Below are 20,994 nucleotides of genomic sequence, written 5' to 3' on the forward strand. Positions count from 1 at the left end.
AGGCTCACACTGGAGCCAAAGAATCATTGCATATTTAATAAGCTTTTCATATGTCTCCTGCTGTTATTTTGAAGTTATCCTCCACAGTCTCTCCAGTCATACCTATTTCTTTTGTCTCTTTATTACTGATATAGTTGAGATTTAAGTGTTTAACTCTTCTAAATATTTTGCTACAGTCTAGAATTATATTATTCCTTTTAGTGTTCTATCATCATGTGTGTTATATAACCCTCTTTGCGGCTGTACTTTCACTGTCTCTGACATTGAAAAAGTAGTTTTTTTACCAACTAATTCCTTATACTTTACCGCAACTACTTGTCAATATCGTGCTAACTGGTTTCCAATTTGCAATGCATCCTGTATGTGCTAAGTGCATTTCTATTGGTATTAATTATGTATGTGTTCTTATGTGTTTCCAGTTGCCTAAATGTTTATAAATTTCCCATGAGTGTGTGTAATGCTGTAGTCATCACACACAACGTAGCTTGCCGTATCTTTTCCATTATCAGACTATATGATTTTTTTGTTTTTAAAAAGAGAACCGGGATACCCACGTGACATGGAATTTTAAGTCTTTAATTTAATTATCACACATTGCTTTTTTGTTGCCTGAAAAAGGAAAATAAAAGGGAGATTTTCGGTACCTACAACCAGGACATCCTGGAAAAATCAGAACACTTAGGATCCCTAGATAGGTATTGCTCCAAATCTACTTAAAGAGGTTTTCTACATTGGTGGGTAAGGTGGTAGTCACACAGTCCCGTTTTTCCCAGACTATTACTGTGATCAAGATCTTCCCTGGGAACGTCTGTTACTTGCCAAATTCTTCTGTGCCCTGACTATACTATATCATGTGCAGATTGGATGAACTGTGGGGACAGTTTTGGGTTCCGACTGAAGTTTGAAGGACTATTTCTAACAGTTGAGTGGATCTCAGAGATTCCAGACATATTGATCCCCAACAGGTCCTGAAATGTGATTAATTAAATGGGAAAACAAGAGATTTCTTGTTTCAAAAGAGTTGCCTGGCCAAGATGACCCTAAGGGCTATTAAAGAAAAATAAATTAATTTAACCTATTGTATTACTGTTTCTCCTAATCGTATAGAAGCCTACCTTCAGCCTAAGTCCTATATATGAACTTAAGCCAAGCTTTATGCATATACATACAATTATCCTAATCTAAATAAACAAATACAATAAAATGAATATGTAATAAACCCTTACACAGCATAATTTGTACCAAGGACAATGTAACAAAATCATGTTTCTTTGAGTGTTGACTTTGTGTCACTTGAAACAACTAGATAGACTCTTGTTTACATGGAAAAGTGTTTGTGTTGATTCTCTGGCAGATCAGTCCTGCTGTCTGCTGGCAATCTGCTGTGGATCAACCTCTAATGCACTTCAATGGACATTTAAAAATTTGCATTTAGACAATGATATATTTATCTGCTGTGGTCCAGTGAAATAAAATGATACTTTCACTAGTCACCACTACATGTTTCACATTAAAAAATTAACTCATTTGTAACAAAAATACTCATAGGTAGCTGATGGAGTAAGCAAATGACATTACTTTTTAGTATCTGGAAAGATTGAACATATTGTATGGCAGGAAAAGACGAGCCATTTTGTGAGTTGTGCACATTCAAATTTTTACATTGAATTATGATTTTACAGGTTGATTTTACATTTAATTCTGGGCAAAGCCACCAAGGGACATTTTGTGCCCCGGTACCATAACTTCTCGGGGCCCTTTCCATAGTTGCTGAAGGAGGCTCAGCCACAACAGGTTGGTGGCTCCTCACAGGAAGGCCCAGGCCAGGTACTTTATACCTGCTCTCCACCCCTCTCAGCACTGCTGACTGTGGGTACACTCTAGTGTTATGGGAAAAAATGTCTTAGTTACACTGCAAACTTCTGATGCTAAAATCACTTGAAAAAAAATGCTCCAATCCACTGGTAACCACAAAAGAACATCCATATGAAAGACCCTTATTGTCCACCAATGAGGCCTTTGGTGTAGGCCCACTAGTGTCTCTAAGTGATCCTATGGGCTCTCATCCACCTTTAATGGCTCTGTTGCTCCTGCTTTATATCATGTGCTATACTGAGAGCAAATATACAGTTATATATAAAATGTAGTATGTTGGATTAGGAATGTTTCCCTATAAGTTTAGTACAGATCTGGCTATGCTATTTATGTTATGATAAATGGACATTTAAAACAATTCTTAACATGTTCTAGTAGTAAGCTATATTTGCATTTGTAGAGATTGCTCCACATACTGTATTGCTATTTCCTATCATTATTGAATTTCCGTGGCCAGTAAATATATGGATGTTCATCTTGCAGAGTTGTCCACAATCACCAGCACTTTCAGTACAAGTGTAAATGACTCTTCAGGAAATAAGCATGCACAGGAATGTCCAGCATCCTATGAAGACTTCTGCTTCAATGGAGGTGTGTGCACGTACTTTCCAGATCTGGAAGAATATGGATGCATGTAAGTAGTGCGACATGTTAGGCTTGTATGGAGCTTATATATATATATATATATATATATATATATATATATATATATATATATATATATATATATATACATATATATATACACATATATATATATACATATATATATATATATATATATATATATATATATATATATATATAATATCACACTGCACTCCGACTGCAACGCTCAGCACCATCTTTCACTCAACAGGGGTATGTTCATTTATTTTTTTAAGTAATTCAAAACTCAGCCCTCCGTTCACCGCTGCATGGCAGAGCAGTGGCGAATGGGTACCACAGGGCAATAAAGTGGTTTGGAGGGGAAAAGAAAACTGGGCAGCTAGCTCTTCAAAAGTGCTGGGCACGTCCCTTGGGTGTGACCATGCCCCCTTTGAGGTGTGTTCACACCCCCATCATGGCGTGGCCACACCCCAGCCCCGCTGCTGCCTACCCAAATGTAGGGAGGTATGCCACGAGAGTGTATAGATAGCATAGATGTGTCTGGACAGGGGTAAGTTGTAAATGTTAACATTGCGTTACCCTTTAAAATATATATTTAATATAGCTGCAATGTTAATGATTTAGCCCAGGGGTCGGCACCCCTGGCATGCATGCCAGACGCGGCACAAGGACCAGTGTTGTCTGTCATGCAGGAGCTTCGCAGCTGCTTCACTAAATCAGTCGCAGATGGCTGAAACGGGGCTGTTGTTATGCGCATAATATGAACTGGTGGCATAACTATGAGGCATGATATGAACTGGGGGCACAACTATATGGCATGTTATGAACTGGTGGCATAATATGAACTAGTGGTATAACTATGGGGCATAATATAACATGGGTGCATATGAGGCATAACATGAATGTTTATTTGTTGGTCTCATTACTATTAACATTATCATGATATTAGCAGTAGAGATGTTCACTGACCCCGGTCCTTTGGTTTTGGTTTTGGATCTGGATTAATTTTGTGTTTTGGTTTTGGTTTTGGCAAAACCGCCCTTGTGTGTTTTGGATCCCTATTTTTTACTAAAATCACATAATTTGGCTCTTTTTTTGTTCCTACATTATTATTAACCTCAATAACATTAATTTCCAGTCAATTTTGTCAAGTGACAAGAACACTGCTACCCCTCCTGTTTCTGTATGAGCAATGGCACTGAGCAATGTCACTGGAGACTGGGGAGTGAAAAGAACATTGTTACCCCTGTTTTTGTGTGAGCAATGGCACTGGAGAATGGAGAGTGACAAGAACACTATGACTGCTTGCCCATTCCTTCCTTGCCCCACTTAGCCTTTCTAAGTGTAAGGAGGTGCAATTCAGTGATACACAAAAATATATAAGGACATATGCGTATGCATTTTTTTGTGCGCATGCACAATTATGCATGTCAAACTCTAAATGAGCCCCTTTATGTGTATTTTACGATTTTTCTCTAGTTGGGCCATTTAATTGCATGCTAAATCTAAGTATAGTCAGTAGGTGGCACTGCTGCTCCACTATACAACATATATTGAGCAAGATATAACAGAAGACAATTGTTCAGAGTGTACCTTGGTAAGGAGATGAGGATGACAAGAGATCTATTGTCCAATGCCGCATGGTTCTAGTATTATAGCATAATTGATTTAGGCATTTCTTTAATATTATGATATTGTTCTTTATCATTAACACGCATTTACATGCCTTTAGTTAGAGAGTCAAGTAATGGAAGTCAGCAGAAGATGCAATGTGTAGGCATTTGAAATAAATGACTCACACAAACATTAGGTTCTCTCTAATATCTTAAATAATGTACAATATTGCTACAAGAATGTATAGAAGTAGTATTTCATACATCTAAAATCCGAGACCAAGTGATATGTTGTTTTGCTGTTCGGTGCCTGGCAAAGTTTAATAAAAACCTCACCATTGTGGGCACTATTCTATAGGAGTCTGTGACTGATATTGAGACATTTGTAAAACTGTATTCATTTTATTCCACATGTGGCTGTGAAATTCCACCCTTCGCTGGCGAATTTGGCCGTAAGTGTTCCTAGTCTATTATGCCACGAAACTCGGTTCACGTGAAAATTTTGCACCAACTTTGCTGATCTATAGAGACTAATAAATCAACATGGCACCGTGTACATGTTAAAACATACAAACATGAAAATGAATAATGCTCCCACACAGAATGCCCATGTGTTTATATACTTTACTGGAACATTTGGTATATTTCCTTTAGGAGTTATATATTGCTAATAAATTATGTTTGAAAATGTGCATAGTAAAATAGATGATGCCCTGTATTACAGATGTGTCGCGGGATACATGGGAGAGCGCTGCCAGTTTGATGACCTACAGTGGTGGGAACCACAGACAACGCAGACAAAGATTCGCAATGTTACCATAGGTGTTTCAGTGGTTGTCCTCCTTGTTGCCCTGGGTCTAGGGTCATTTGCATTATATTATTACAGGTAACTGCACTTGAAATTTACGCAACATATGTTGTTGTGTCCAGCTATGATTGTAGTCAGTTAAATACTACTGTATACATGATTTCTTTTCTGTTCTTTACTTTCCCATTTTTACTGTCAGGTGGGCTACGTGGTACTGGTAGTAATCACTATCATCTTGTTCTACACAGCAAAAATGTTTTTCTGGTATTCCATGGGCTTCTGTACACACTAGTTAGTAGCTATTAACTAAGTAGCTATGAAAAAGAGGCTGCAATGCTTATGAGGAAATCTAGAAAAAAAATATTTTTTTTGCCTGAAGTATAAAATCGCCATAATAAGAGTGAAGTCATTGCCCAAATTCTCTTATCTAGTAAATGTGGAATTTATTCTGGCAACTAAGAGAAAAGTGGTGATTTTGAGGGTTTTTTTAATTGGTGATTTTAAAAACTGAGATTTACCACTGTATTAGTGTAGGTATATATGTGTATATTACATACTTGCCAACATTTAATATTTTTGTTCCGGGAGCTGCCAGTAGGAGGTGGGCGTGTACAGGGCGTGGCCACGAAAATTGCGTCATTTTAGCCCCGTGACGTAATGCCGCAAATCACACCATTTTGCAGTGGGGGCGGGGCCAAACGCCGCGATTCCCGGTGAATTCCCGGTGAATTGCGGCGTTTGGACTGTATTCAGGGAGATTGCCACACTCTCCCGGGAGTCCGGGAGACTCTCGCGAAATGCGGGAGTCTCCCGGACGTTCCAGGAGAGTTGGCAAGTATGGTATATTATGTATCATGTATATATTTATATGCCGACCAATATAATGGACCGAGTGCGTAAAACAACATGTACTTTTAATTAAGCTAAAACCTAAACACAAGGTCCTTGATATTATATTGAATTCTGGACCCACATTAATGCCTTTAAGAGTCACTGCTTATTTGTTGACTTTTATACATCAATCTTATTATAGGGGATAATGTATAAAGGAAGAGAGATTAGGAGGTATATTTACTAAGTTGCGGGTTTGAACAAAGTGGAGATGTTGCCTATGCGTGGGTTTCCTCTGGGTCCTCCTGTTTCCTCCCACACTCCAAAAAACATACTAGTAGGTTAATTGGCTGCTATCAAATTGTCCCTATTCTCTCTTAGTCTGTCTGTCTGTGTGCTGTGTATGTTAAAAAATTTAGACTGTAAGCTCCTATGGGGCAGGGACTGATGTGAGTGAGTTCTCTGTACAGTGCTGCGGAATTAGTAGCGCAATGTAAATAGCTGTTGCTGATGATGATGATGATGATAGCAACCAATCAGATTCTAGCTGTCATTTTGTAGAATGTACTAAAAAAAATTATAGCTAGAATCTGATTGGTTGCTATAGGCAACACCTCCATTTTTTTAAACCCGCAGTTTAGTACATTTACCCCTAGGAGTCTCATGGGAAAGGGCACTCAAGCTAGGTTTCTGTACAGGACAGTTTTAGAAGCTCTTAAAGGATCTTGGAAAACTTATTTAAAAGATCTACTAGTAACATGAACATATATTTGTACAAAAGTTTAATGAATTTATCAGATCTGAAGATATCTAAGTTAAGCGCGAGTCCATGGGAAAGTGTTTTTACCTATACAGAGCAGTATTCTGTTTGTAAGCCTATTGAAGGGTACTCTAAAATGGCTGATAAACATGGACACAAGCTTGCACTCTGCATGCTACACAACAAGGGCAGACACAGTTTCACGGTCTGGTCATGGTATGGAAACTTGTACATATTCATTTATAAATTGTAAACACAAAGTAACAGTAGTCTTTATTTCACAGTCTTTGCTATATTGTCATTGATCTTACACCATTATTTATTATGTCAAGCTGATTTACACTATTATACACAAGGCTTGAATAATATTATACTCTCCTTACAAATATTCACTTAAAAATGCTTTGAATAAAATCCTTTGTGGCAATAAGCATACACTATTGGAAGAAAATGGTCACTGATTCCTGCTGACATGTTTTGAGAAAATGTTAAAAATAAACCATCATGATAATCCCTACCTTCCTCCAAACACAAGCTGTCATATGTTAGTAATTTAGCCATCATATCACATTTATCTGAGCTATCTAGAACTGGATGACTGTTGCTGCGGCTTTGCTGAAGGTTTAGCTCAGCCATGAAAACATTACATCTGTATCATATGTAAAAACATCTGGTGAGGAGACCACGACAGCATCACATGTTACAGCACCAACATACCAGTCCAGACTGACATGTTGATTCACTTGATGACATAATACATGTAGTAGTGCTATAAACTGTGTATCTAGGTTTTTAGGTTTAGAAAAATATGTATGTGCGTCCAATGCAGATCTTGTGGTGAAGGTCACCGGCATGGCAGCTTGACTGACACTTTTCATTACCGATCATTTTCTTTTATGGCACTGGAAGCCACAGCTGGTATTCTATGCTGATACAAACCAAGCTGTAGAAGGAGTAATTTATCATCATCATCACCATTTATTTATATAGCGCCACTAATTCCGCAGCACTGTACAGAGAACTCATTCACATCAGTCCCTGCCCCATTGGAGCTTACAGTCTAAATTCCCTAACACACACACACACACCCACAGACACAGACAGGGTCAATTTGTTAGCAGCCAATTAACCTACCAGTATGTTTTTGGAGTGTGGAAGGAAACCGGAGCACCCGGAGGAAACCCGCGCAAACACGGGGAGAACATACAAACTCCTCACAGATAAGGTCATGGTCAGGAATTTAACTCATGACCCCAGTGCTGTGAGGCAGAAGTGCTAACCACTACGCCACTGTGTAGATGTAAATGTATTTATTGCTGTGACTTGATTTTTTGTGCATTAGGGAAGTACACATAATACAGTGGGTGCAACAAACTTTGTGGGAATTAGGGAAAGTTTATGCCAGTTGGGGTGAACAGCAGTGTTTTATGGGCACAAGAGCAGGTACAACCACACTGACAGAGGTGCTTCATCATAAATGTACTCGGTTAGTTGTGCCCTGGAGAGCCCCACACCAATCACCATGTTGGTATACTTACCAACATTTTAAAAATTTAAACAAAAAAAAAAACTCTTTTCAATGACCCTCCCAATCCACGCTCAGTCTGCCCAAGACATGCCAAGATTACCATGGTGCCACACACTCTTTCTGAATCTGAGAATTGGGACAGTCCCATTAAATCACGGCTTTTGCAGGTCTGTGTTGTCGTCTTTATAATTTCTCCTCAAAAACGTAAAGATAAATTTCTCCTTTACTAATATTCCAGTGCAGAAAAGATTTCATTTTCTATTTTACAGTATATTCAGGGTTCTGTGGTTACAGTGTTTCGGGATATCATATGTCACACATGGTTGATCAGCTGTAAAGCTGGGTACACACTACAGGTTTTTCACTCTACTATTGTGCCAATCATACGATAAATGACCATTAGGTTTGATATCACATTAGTGTGTACGGTCCAACGAATTTGTTTCATTATACCAAAGCACATCGTATCGTTTGATTTGATTTTATAACCGGACTAAAAGTCTCTATAGAGGATGGAATGATGTTGGGGCAAATTCTACAGTGTGTATGTACTCACACTCACAACCAGCAGTGTAGGCAGATCTCCATAGAGTTTACAGAGTCGCGATCTTTTCAGCAGATGGTTATGACAGATGAGGAGCACAGATCTGAAGGTAAATCGTGTAGGTGTGTACACATAAATCAGCAAACTGATCGGGACTTTCAGTTGTTTGTAAAATCGTTAAAGATATCACATCGGGAGAAATTTACTGTAGCTTAAGGCTACATAGTAGCTTCAGTACAATATTTTTACTATATTACTTTTCAAAATGCTGCCACAACCACCTTATTTTTTCATTATATGTAATGATATATTTTTTAACAGAATTAGTTTTTATTAGGCTATTTAAATGGTTAGGGAAAAGTGGTACAGAAAAATGGAGGGGAATGGGGAGGGGTACATAGTGGGGAGCAGACATAACATAAAATACAACAAAATATGAAATGACATTAGTGCATGAACTATAATTATTTATTAGGCTATCTGTTTGTATGTTAGGGAATTTAGACTGTAAGCTCCAATGGGGCAGGGACAGATGTGAGTGAGTTCTCTGTACAGCGCTGCAGAATCAGTGGCGCTATATAAATTAATGGTGATGATGATGATGATGATTATCAATCCATTTTTGTCTCCTCTACAAGGCACCAGCTTGTGAAAAGCAGAAACACTGGTGGGCGCCACGTAGAGCCGCATTAGTAGCAAGTGGAAGCCGCCTGAGGTACAGTAACTCTTTATTAATAATGTTGCAGCAAAGGATCAAAGAGCAGTAGGGATAGACTTGAGATTAGCCATGAAATAATTCACATCTTCTATACATTAAGTAGCTGCCAGAGTCCTCTTGTGCTTTGCACTGAACTCCAGTTCATCTTACTTCATTGTTATCCCTCAAAGTTCACAGCTGCCTGGATGTTCTGTAGCTATGAGCCGGTGTTATTGTTAGCCTCGGCACACAACAGTTGGAAAGCTGAATCTAAATTAAGGAAATGACAAAGTGATGACATGGCATATTGGTGTGAGCCACTATCAAATTAGTGTAGGCCCATGTGTTTTCAGAAGCCGACAAGCTTTGTGTACAATGCACACAGATTTTTCTTTTTAGAGTATATTAAGCTAACTTAAATGTGTACATACTTTACTCTGCTTCTCCTTCATACTGTGTCACATGTCCCCCTTCTGCTGGAGATGTTGGATTCATTGTGAAGGATACGTTAGCGTTTTATTGCATGCACATGCCATGGGGACAGCGGAAAGAACATGCCAATTGTCATTTGTATTGTCACCTCTGATATCTAAATTGTAGAAAAAACAGTATTATACTTGGCAATCCTGTGGATTTGTATCTCTCATCCCCCCTGGACTGGCCAAGGACACCAGAGTGTTATACACCTGCATGGTCAAGGTAGATGTATACACTTTTATAAGAAGAATGAATAAAGCAATGTTAACACAGTCATATCCATTCCAGTTCTCCACACCACTGGGATTTATTATCATTATGTATTTGTATAGCACAATCACGTTACGCAGCGCTATACAAATAATATGCTATAATTCACATCAGTAACACACACACACACACACACCCCGGCTTCTGTTATATCATTATGTATTTGTATAGCACAATCACATTGTGTGTGTGTGTGTGTGTGTTATAATTCACATCAGTAACACACACACACACACACACACACACACACACACACACACCCCGGCTTCTGTTACATCATTATGTATTTGTAAAGCACAATCACATTGTGTGTGTGTTATAATTCACATCATTAACACACACACACACACACACACACACACACCCCGGCTTCTGTTACATGGCTAATAAAACTGGTGATATAATATGATAAAGAGGGAACAAAGTAATTTTTCATTCTCTCTATTTGAATAATATATTCCATAATGTATATATAAATAACATGACCTTAAATATAATGGAGCTGCCACATAGTCATCACTAGATAAACATATCTGCATAATTTCTCTACAAACTATACAAGGCAGGAATGTAAATGTCAGCTGGAGAGTATGTTATTCACAGTAGACTGGTGTATGTATTCATTGCTTGACCACTCGTGTCTGTTCCAGAGAGCCAGTCCCTATATTCATTTTATTTACCACACCTTGCTTAATTTGTATTTTGCTTTGGTGCCACATGTATATTTTCTTACCATTAATAAAAACTGCACACAATAGGCATTTTAATCATAATGACATTTAGGGAGGTGTCTCCATGAAATCTATTAATGTAGCTCAAGTTAGTTTTGCTAATGCTTTTAAATTGTGCCAACTTAAGTTTTCTCGGTAAGTTATCACTGCAGCTCTCACTGACTACAACCCACATTGTGACAGTATAAAGTACATTTTTGCAGTAATTTTTTTAATATATAACCATAAGTGTAATTGGCACCCTATAGATATATTGCATATAAGGTAATATCATACTTGCCAACTTTGGCAAGGACTGCTCCGGGAGATCAGGGGTAGGTGGGCATGTTGGGGGCGGGGCCTGCCGGATTGCATAATATCACACCGCCCCCTAAACGGTAATCACATTTTTTGACCAATTGCAGCAGAGAGTCATTACGGGAGAGTAGGCAACTATGGGTAATATTTGTCATACAGCATGGTCCATACTGATAGTAAAACAAAGAAATATAAAACTTCAAAAGCTTATATTAAAGGTGACTTTATTGCTTTACTAATAAAGAGACTGATAGAGTTATAATTATTATTGTTTACTTGCACAGCGCCACCGTATTACTCAGTGCTTTGCAGAGAATATTTAATAATTCACATCGGTCTCTGTTCCATTGGAGCTTACAATCTAACATCTCTACCACACACACACTAAGGTTAATTTTGTCAGCAGCCAATTAACCTACTGGTATGTTTTAGGACATCTACTTACTATGCAAATATAGTAATATGGTTTCAGCATCTGTGCTTCCCTGTGAAAGGGCCAAATGTACATCACTAAGATGCCATAGCAGAAGTGTTTGGTTTCTTGTAAATCATTTTATAAAACCTTATACATGGGTGATTTTTAGAGAGGTCATCCAAGGTTGACAAGCCAACACCAGTTTATAAATCTGATCATCGGAAGTCATGTTTTATACGTAATTAATTAGGATGAGACCCAATTTCATATTGTAAACGAAATTCACCATAATATAATGCTGTTTTATTTGCTGTCCCTTAGCACTAACTTATAATAAACATTTTAATATGTAAACTGCTAAACACATCCGAGGTCTGCAAACATTCTTTTATATTTTACTGCACTTTTTAAATTATTGAGAACATACAGATATATCAAAATAATAACATGAACTGAATAGCCTACTCTCAAAGCACCTGCAGCAGGAGAATCTAGCATCTACTGACTAATATACTAAACCTCCCTACATTTGCTTTATTAGGGTTTATTTAACTAGGTACAGAGCACATTTTTGTTATCATTCTTCATCCCCTGTTTCTTGGTGTTTCCCCAGTGAATGAGATAGAACAACCTCTAGCCAATCAGATTTCTGGAGTGCTCACAGCAGCACATGTTATTTCAGGAGATGCATATGATGATCTATAGGAGGTAGTTCTTTAGTGTGTGAAGCTATTGGTAAATGCAGTCAGAAGGTGACAAATGGCCTGTACTTGTGCTGAGTGCTAGGATCACCCCGTTTGTATCCAGAGTATGTAAGGTCAGGACTGCATGGCATAGGGGTAGGGTTGTGCTTAAAAACTATATCAACAAGGTAAATACAACTAATTTCTACTATTGCATCAAGACAGGTTGCCTCTATATAGCCACAGTCTAGGACAAGGGCAGTGTCACGATGTGGGGAGGGAAGCTATAAGCTACAACACAATTACATAGATAAAAGGTACAGGGTGCTCCAGCAGCACAGAATAGTAATGTGAGGCTCCTATCAAATTGAGTAAGACGATTGTATGATCACTATATGAAACAAAGTTCAGACATCCAGCTTGTTAGCAATTTTCATCTTCTGCTCGTCCATATGTATCCAATTTTGAAGTGTATGGTGATAAACCATGTAGCCAATCAAATCAATACATTGCTCATGGCAACACATAATATTTAAACAGATGAGTGCAATGATTTTCTGGGAGGCAGTGACCTATCCGCTTCTGTGATTATGTAAAACAGAATAGTGCTGGGCAGGTGATAGTAGCAGTATAATGATGTGTAGAGGTAAATTTACCCAAGTGGGAAGACTGAGAACTAAAATGCTATTGTCCACTATATAGGGCAGTTGTGAGGCCCCAGAATGAGCCCAATGCCTGATAATCTGATCAAAACTGATTTGATCATTATTGGTGCTGTTGGTAAAAGCAGTCAATCAAAACCATCATTTATCATCAAATTAACTGCCTAGATGTGGCAAAACTTGAGACTGTTCCTGTTGCTGGGCTTGCAAGGCAGCAACATATTCCGCCCATGTGCATCCAGAGTTAAATAGTGGAAGGAGCAGGATCCCCCAACAGCACAGTATAGTGATATAAGGATCCTGTTACCCAATGATAATTATGGTTATGATGATTGAGTATGTCCTTACCACTAATACAGTCATGGCCAAAAGTTTTGAGAATGACACAAGTATTGGTTTTCACAAAGTTTGCTGCTTCAGTGTTTTTAGACCTTTTTGTCAGATGTTGCTATGGTATACTGAAGTAAAATTACAAGCATTTCATATGTGTCAAAGGCTTTTATTGACAATTACATTAAGTTTATGCAACGAGTCAATATTTACAGAAGACCTCTGCAATTCGCCCTGGCATGCTGTCAATCAACTTCTGGGCCACATACTGACTGATGTCCGCCCGTTCTTGCCTAATCAATGCTTGGAGTTTGTCAGAATGCGTGGGCTCTTGTTTGTCTACCCGCCTCTTGAGGATTAACCACTAGTTGTCAATAGGATTAAGGTCTGGAGAGTTTCCTGGCCATGGACCCAAAATTTCGATGTTTTGATCCCCAATCCACTTAGTTATCACTTTTGCCTTATGGCAAGGTGCTCCATCATGCTGGAAAAGGTATTGTTCATCACCAATCTGTTCTTGGGTGGTTGGGAGAAGTTGCTCTTGGATGATGTTTTGGTACCATTCTTTATTCATGGCTGTTTTCTGAGCCCACTCCCTTGGCTGTGAAGCAACCACACATATGAATGGTCTCAGGATGCTTTACTGTTGGCATGACACAGGACTAGCGGTAGCGCTCACCTTTCCTTCTCCAGACAAGCGTTTTTCCAGATGCCCCAAACTATCTGAAAGGTGATTCATCAGAGAAAATGACTTTACCTCAGTCCTCAGCATTCCAATCCCTGTACCTTTTGCAGAATATCATTTTGTCCCTTTTTTTTTCCTGGAGAGAAGTGGCTTCTTTGCTGGCCTTCTTAACACTAGGCCATCCTCCAAATGTCGTTGCCTCACTGTGGATGCAGACGCACTCACACCTGCTTGCTGCCATTCCTGAGCAAGCTCGGCACTGGTAGTGCCCCGATCCCGCAGCTGAAGCAACTTTAGGAGACGGCGCTTGCTGCACATTCTTGGGCGCCCTGAATCCTTCTTCACAACTATTGAACCTCTCACCTTGAAGTTCTTAATGATCCGATAAATAGTTGATTTAGGTGCAATCTTACTAGCAGCAATGTACTTGCCTTTGAAGACTTTTTTGTGCAAAGCAATGATGACTGCACGTGTTTCCTTGCAGGTAACTATGGTTAACAGAGGAAGAACAATGATTTGAAGCACCACCTTCCTTTTAAAGCTTCCAGTCTGTTATTCTAACTCAATCAGCATGACAGAGTGATCTCCAGCCTTGTTCTCATCAACACTCTCATCTGTGTTAACAAGAGAATTACTGACCTGATGTCAGCTGGTCCTTTTGTGGCAGGGTTGAAATGCAGTGGAAATGTTGTTTTTGGGATAGAGTTCATTGTCATGGCAAAGAGAGACTTTGAAATTAATTTCAATTCATCTGATCGCTCTTCATGACATTCTGGAGTATATGCAAATTGCCATCATAAAAACTGAGGCAGCAGACTTTGTGAAAAATAATATTTGTGTCATTCTCAAAACTTTTGGCCATGCCTGTATATGTTTTCTCCTAAATTTGGTGATTAATGGATTTCTAGGTAATTGTGTAGTAAAACTGGTGTTTCATGTCAGGATCAGCCAACCTCTGTGTGAAAATGTTTCTGCATAAGTGAAATCTTACTAATATTAATTATATATGCTATTGACTTACCTGCATTGTTTTTTTTTTTGTGCAGTGCCCAGCAAGACTGTGAAACTGGAAAATGGACAAGTAATTGTCCTTTGAGGCACGAACCAAGACTTCTATATGTATAAACTGACTGTGAATTGGCTGAGCCTGAAAAAGTTCCAGAGTTTGAAGTGACTACAAAACACAAGAAACGGCTACATAAGCAGCAATGTCTGCAGAAGACCATTGAAACTTTTCTGAACATTAAGATAATATGTAACAAAATACCAATGGAAAATATTTAGATGGGTTTATGAACGATGTTATACTACCAAAGTAAAGAATCCTCCATTATGAAGGGTGACTGTAGTTGGACATTGTCTTTCTAATAAATGGTTTAGAGCAGTCTGTTTTACTAGTGGTTTAGGGTGACTTCCAAGATTACTACTTTATACAGAGAAAAACATTTTGTTTTATTGAATCATTGAGTTATATGCTTGTAACATATGCAGATCACACCCATTGTTCTGCTCTTCATCTTGGACATTTGGTCCCTTGAGCCATACCTTGTTTCTGTGCCTTTATGATGCAATGCTGTGGAAATCAGATGTGTTTGCACCAAGTAGTGTGCATAGAGCTTAGTACAACATTGGGCATAATCTGTATGCTGGTGTCCTTGCGCAATACATAGACTAGAGTGATATTGAGAAAAAACACAAAATGTCAAATACGTTCACAAGAGAGCCTCAATCGCGCGGACATGTAAAGTTGGACAAATCACAAGATGCGTGTAGTTCTGCACCAGTATCATTTACTACATGTTTACATCAGGCATATATTACATATACTTACACCCTATTTTTTAAACATTTTTTAGGTTTTGATAGCTAAATACTCATGCGCTACTAGTTTGAAATAAAATAAAAAACCTTCTTGAATACAACAGCTATGACTACTTTTCCTGTACAAATAAGAAAAAAATATTGTTAAAATATGTTCACAAAATCATATATGTATGATCAATGAAGAAAGCAGCAATTGGCTTCAGAGGTGAATCCGCGATCAGCCAATCAGAGGTGGCTAGCTAGTGCTGGCAGCTGTCATCATCATCCGCGGGTATTTGCACTTGCAATTGGTACGGCTGCTGACAGGCATCTATCTATGCGTCTGTGTGCCGGGATGCATCTATTCGCAACTACACAAACATGTCCTTACTATAGTAGGCTCACATTAAACGTACCCTCCCCCGTCCCGTCTCTCCAGTTACAAGCAGGCGCAAGTCTACGTATGCGCAAGGCTTGTTTTCTGGGCATGCACAGTACAAATGTGAAGATTTCCAAATAAGCATCAGGCGCATAGTGTATATATTACTGTAGTTTATGGTTAAAATTCATAAATATAAATACAATTATGGAAATAGCCTCATTAAAAAAAAGGTTATACAAGGGAAGATTTCTACATATTAAGATGTCTGTTCATTGTACATATAACATGTGACATTTTCCATAGTGCTGGGGTTGCACCAACAATACTTAAACTTCCATATTAAAACAAATGATTGGAAATAGCTATTGTATTTTCATTCTTGAAATGTTACTGTTTATATAAAGCAATTGGCCCTTATTAAAATGATTGTACTTTTATATTGGTAATAAAAATTTAAAGCAATTGCAGAAAAAATATTCTCCTTAAAATCTGCTTATATAATAAAAGGAAGGATATTAAAATGCAGGAACATTTTAGGCTAGTGTCCGATCAGAGCTTTTCAGCTAGAAAATAACTGAATATGAGGTTCAGTGTACAGTATTTGAAAATTTCTAAGCATTTGTCAGCTCTGATCCTAATCCACAAGGTTAAATGTTCGTTCACTTGTTCATTAACTGTCTGTAAAAGCTATTGCAAAGCTATGTGTGACACATAGAGGGAATTCAACTGGGCACATTCCTCTAAATGTAACGCGGCCTTTGCACGATTACCGCCATCACGGTAATAGTGCGCGCGATTACCGCCATCACGGTAATAGTGCGCGCGATTACCGCCATCACGGTAATAGTGCGCGCGATTACCGTCATCACGGTAATAGTGCGCATGATTACCGTCATTACGGTAATTTCAACTTTGGCTTTTGCTCAAGAGCAGAAATCGGTGTTAAAATTACCATATTAATGGTAATAGATTTACCACGGCGGTATACTGGGGGGTATTGAAATCTCCCAATCAAAAGGCATGTACGTGAATTTTAATGTAACAGTACTTATTGACAGTGTTTCCTGTGCTAGCCCCAAATATACTTTTGCGGCACATGGTTTTCATATTACATTACTTTGTATTATTGGTTCATTTAGTGTTTAATTACCAGTGAAGAAAGTGTCTCTCAGTACACCAGCCTGACATGACCCTAAGGTATGAATATCATACAATAATCTTAGCTGCATGTGCAGACAAAGGGCTCAGTGCACAGTTATACACATGGTTCAGCATTGACACATTGGCACGTTGTCTCACACGTTTCCATGAGTTGTAATAACAATATAAAATTTTCAGTCATTTGGGAAAGTATGTGGGGGGGAGGGTCAGTTTACTATAGGAACACAGCCAATATACAAACATGATGTGGCACATGATGGCATGGATCTGGCACATGAAGTAGGCACAAAGGAACTACATGGCAGAAAACTCCAGGAACCTGCTCGGCCCACAGTTCATCAAATGAAGAGATGTGCCGTGCCACACTCAGGGGATAGCTAGTCATTTGTGGCCCTTGTAGTAAAAAATGTTAAGGGACCCCATGTGCCCTCCAACGATGAATAAACGCACATACACATGGGGTGCCTAGGTGTGGGCCACACAGGACTGGTCAGCAGTGGCTATCTTATCACAATTCTGCTATTATAAAAACCCCTCATACATATTCCTGTATATAAAGTCCCTCAGATTTAACAAACTACCCTTTGATTACCAGAGTACTGCAATATTTTTACACAGGTTGTCCACCTATAAATGACTACTTTATTCAATTGTCCATTACCTCTTGTAACTTTTACTAAATAGACAAGAAGAGAAGTATTGGAAAATGAGGACATGCACTGAAACTGGAGGGAAGTAGGTTCAGAGGAAATTTGAGGAAAAAGGACTTCACAGAAGAGTAGTGGGTAAGTGAAATAGCCTCCCATCAGAGGTGGTAGATGCTAATACAGTAGAGCAACTTAAACATGCTTGGGATAGACATAAGGATATCCTTATAAAGAATAAAGGATCAAATAAGGTTTGAGGTTACCATAGGTTAATAAAACAATGGGCAGACTAGATGGGCCAAACGGCTCTTATCTCCCAACAAAATCCTATGTTTCTATGTTTTTTACACTGATTGGTCCTGCTGAAGTTTTTTTGTGTTTTTCAGCTAGAGAATTTTTATATGAGCAGGCACAATTTCTTTTTGTTTCCCTATGGCAAAATAGAGCTCTTCTATAGTTCTCTGAGTCAGTTATAGGAGTAGACAATACATCGCCGGGTCCCTTAGCAGGATGTAAGGACCCAATGAAGTTGTTCTCACCTCTAGGGCTCCCCTCTCTGCTCTCAGTTGAGCAGAGTGGGGCCTCTTCTAAGCATGTGCCAATAGAAGAGACCTCCACTTTGATCTTTTGAGAGCAGAGAGGGGGCCTCCGGGGGGAGCTGGGGCCTGGGCGGGAGGAGGCGACCAAGCAGTGCCAGGTTCCCCTCACCTCCGGCCCACGGGGTAGTCACATCCCCCGCCACACTATAATTCCACCCTTGGTTGTATCCAGATATAAGCTTTGTGACATGTTATGAAAAGTTAATACATAATTTTCTTAGAGAGAATATAATTACTGAGGGCCTATATTCAATCTGTGCTAGTCTGTTAAAATAAAATAATCCAACTACTTTTCTAAATCCACTCGGTTCACTTGTGTTACAAAAGAAAAATACAAACAAAATAATAATCCTGTGTTGACAAATTTTTATTAAACTTCACGATACAAAGAACATAAATATTTTATCATCTGTAGCAAAAGAATCTTACTTTAGTCTAACTTGTTCTATACTTTACTAGTCAAACATAACATCTAATTGATTTTTAAGACCTACTTAAGGTACTAATGATGCTTAAGAATAGATTTTATATGGCAAAACTATCTCTACTGTAAATTTTAAACTTGATGGATCATTTGAGTTATCTTGTAGATTTTGCCACTTGCTAAAAAAGATCGTGTCCTGTAGGAGATTTGTCTAAGTGTTATATTCATTAAAACTTTATGTATTTAACCATACAGTTTTATGTTCAAATTGTTGGTGCATTACATTTGTAGAAGACATGGACTTTCTCTGGCTTATACATTTTCTCATTTCTAGTAATATAAAAGAAATAGTTGCGTTTATGACACTTCCATACTTAAAATATTTGAAGCACCCAGCACAACATTGTTCTCTCTGTTGACCGGCCGGCGTTTGATGAAGTCGTGAAAGGCATGTGCGCATATACACAACGAGTCATATGGGGTTTCTGCCCCTCTGTTCTTACTAAATTCTACTTGTTTATTTAGATTACAGCTGTTTTAAAAGGAACGCTAAGCATGCAAATGTGGTAGGTCTTGTGCAGTGAACGTCATGGATTAGATTGCAAGGTAAATACCTAAACTTTTAGCAGCTGTGATCGAAACTCAGAATAATCTACTGTTAAAACCTAAAGCATATGCTTCCTAAGGATTTTTCATGTACTGTATGTATAATGATATGATCACAGCATGTTCCTCCAGACACGCTAGTACTGTCAGATGGAGCCTTCCTGTACACTGATGTCTCTTACAATGTCCACAGAAATCTTCTGGTGGAAATGGACAATAGCTGAATATATTCCTTATTGTGTGTTACATATTATTGAAGTTTTACAATAAAATAATAAATAAGACATTGCAGAAGTAAAGCAGAGCAGTAATAATATACAATTAAATTAAAATTAAATAAAAGTATAAATTGACATAGGAACAGGCTTGAATTTGTGAGACGACCACATATGCCAGAACCCAGGGAGCTTGAACTGTAGGGGTGTCAGCGTTATCTTACCAACTCTTTGTTTCTTGTTTTTTTTTTAATGTTATGTAGGCTATGGTTGTCAGCAGAAAATTTTAAATAATCATTTTTGGGAGACGACTAGTGTCAAGGCATTTTTTGGTGTCATTCTGCTAAACGGGCAACATGGATGAGCAGGAGATGACGTGGGTGTAGTTAGAACAACATGTAGCCAATCAGAGCATTAGAATATTAACATCAGCTAACTTCTGCTTGCCAGTGTAGCTAGGCCGACATCTGAGCATCTAAATGGTAACACCAGCACAGATAATGTATGGAAATTGTGATGTTAAACATATCTCTATATATAATAAATGTAATACATCCAACCCACTAATTATTGGTAGGATACATGTATTATACAGAGAAGCAAAGGTGCCCCATTCTGCAATTCTTTTATTGCATTTTTATTATAAGGGTAATAAATATACTTTGTTTATCTGGAAAGAAAATGTAGTTCTTTATAAAAACAAACATATTGAAATATTTTTTCCTAAATGAGATTGCATCCCCCACAATAGCAGTTAAAATTGGCCTATCTGAAACACATTTAAGAATAAAATCTATTTTCTGAATGGTTACTATGGCTCACAGTACATTTGCACCTGACATGATGTTATGATTCGGTCAAAATAGTGGATTTAAAAACAAAAAGTGTCACTGTGTTTGGAAGGAAATAACCCCATCACTTTTTACTTTTCTTTTATCCATATGAGCTGTGTTTTAATGTTTGGCTATAACCCTTTAATGTGGAGTTTGTTGTTTGGTTTAGAGGTTGTAAAAAAACTTTACTCCACACTGTATCATTTTTAGAAAGAAAGAGCAAAATCCAAGACATTGATGAATAAAAGCTTTGTGATATTACAGATTTATACTTATGGCACTTCTGATATTGATATTATTTTATAATTCAGTCAGATTATTCTGTCCCTGAACGTTACAACACTGTATTAAGCATACTCCACAGCTTATGGGATGGCTGTACTATATACAGCTAGTAAATATTACCATCTTCCTGACTTCTAGCTGCTGCTCCCACTACTTTTTTGTTAATTTGCATACATCCCGACATACTAGAATAAAAATTGCTACAAAAACTTATGATGCCTTCA

At 38.2% G+C, this 20,994-nt stretch overlaps 1 protein-coding gene across 8 annotated transcripts in view; it reads left to right on the forward strand.

Annotated features, from left to right (window-relative positions):
- Window positions 1–16,439, forward strand: part of EGF (epidermal growth factor) — a 150,562-nt gene extending 134,123 nt beyond the window's left edge. For 7 of the 8 annotated variants that reach the window (XM_075200586.1, XM_075200592.1, XM_075200609.1 and 4 more), the window contains 3 exons: window positions 2,359–2,509; window positions 4,822–4,983; window positions 14,862–16,439. In XM_075200586.1, the coding sequence (XP_075056687.1) occupies window positions 2,359–2,509; window positions 4,822–4,983; window positions 14,862–14,940 (392 nt within the window). In that variant the 3' untranslated portion in view covers window positions 14,941–16,439. Of the gene's footprint in view, window positions 1–2,358; window positions 2,510–4,821; window positions 4,984–9,206; window positions 9,284–14,861 lie in introns of all 8 variants that reach the window. The other variant, XM_075200601.1, reaches the window with a different exon arrangement.
- Window positions 16,440–20,994: the final 4,555 nt, after the last annotated feature.

The sequence above is a fragment of the Mixophyes fleayi genome, chromosome 1 (assembly GCF_038048845.1).
Source record: "Mixophyes fleayi isolate aMixFle1 chromosome 1, aMixFle1.hap1, whole genome shotgun sequence".
NCBI classification, from domain to species: Eukaryota; Metazoa; Chordata; class Amphibia; order Anura; family Limnodynastidae; genus Mixophyes; species Mixophyes fleayi.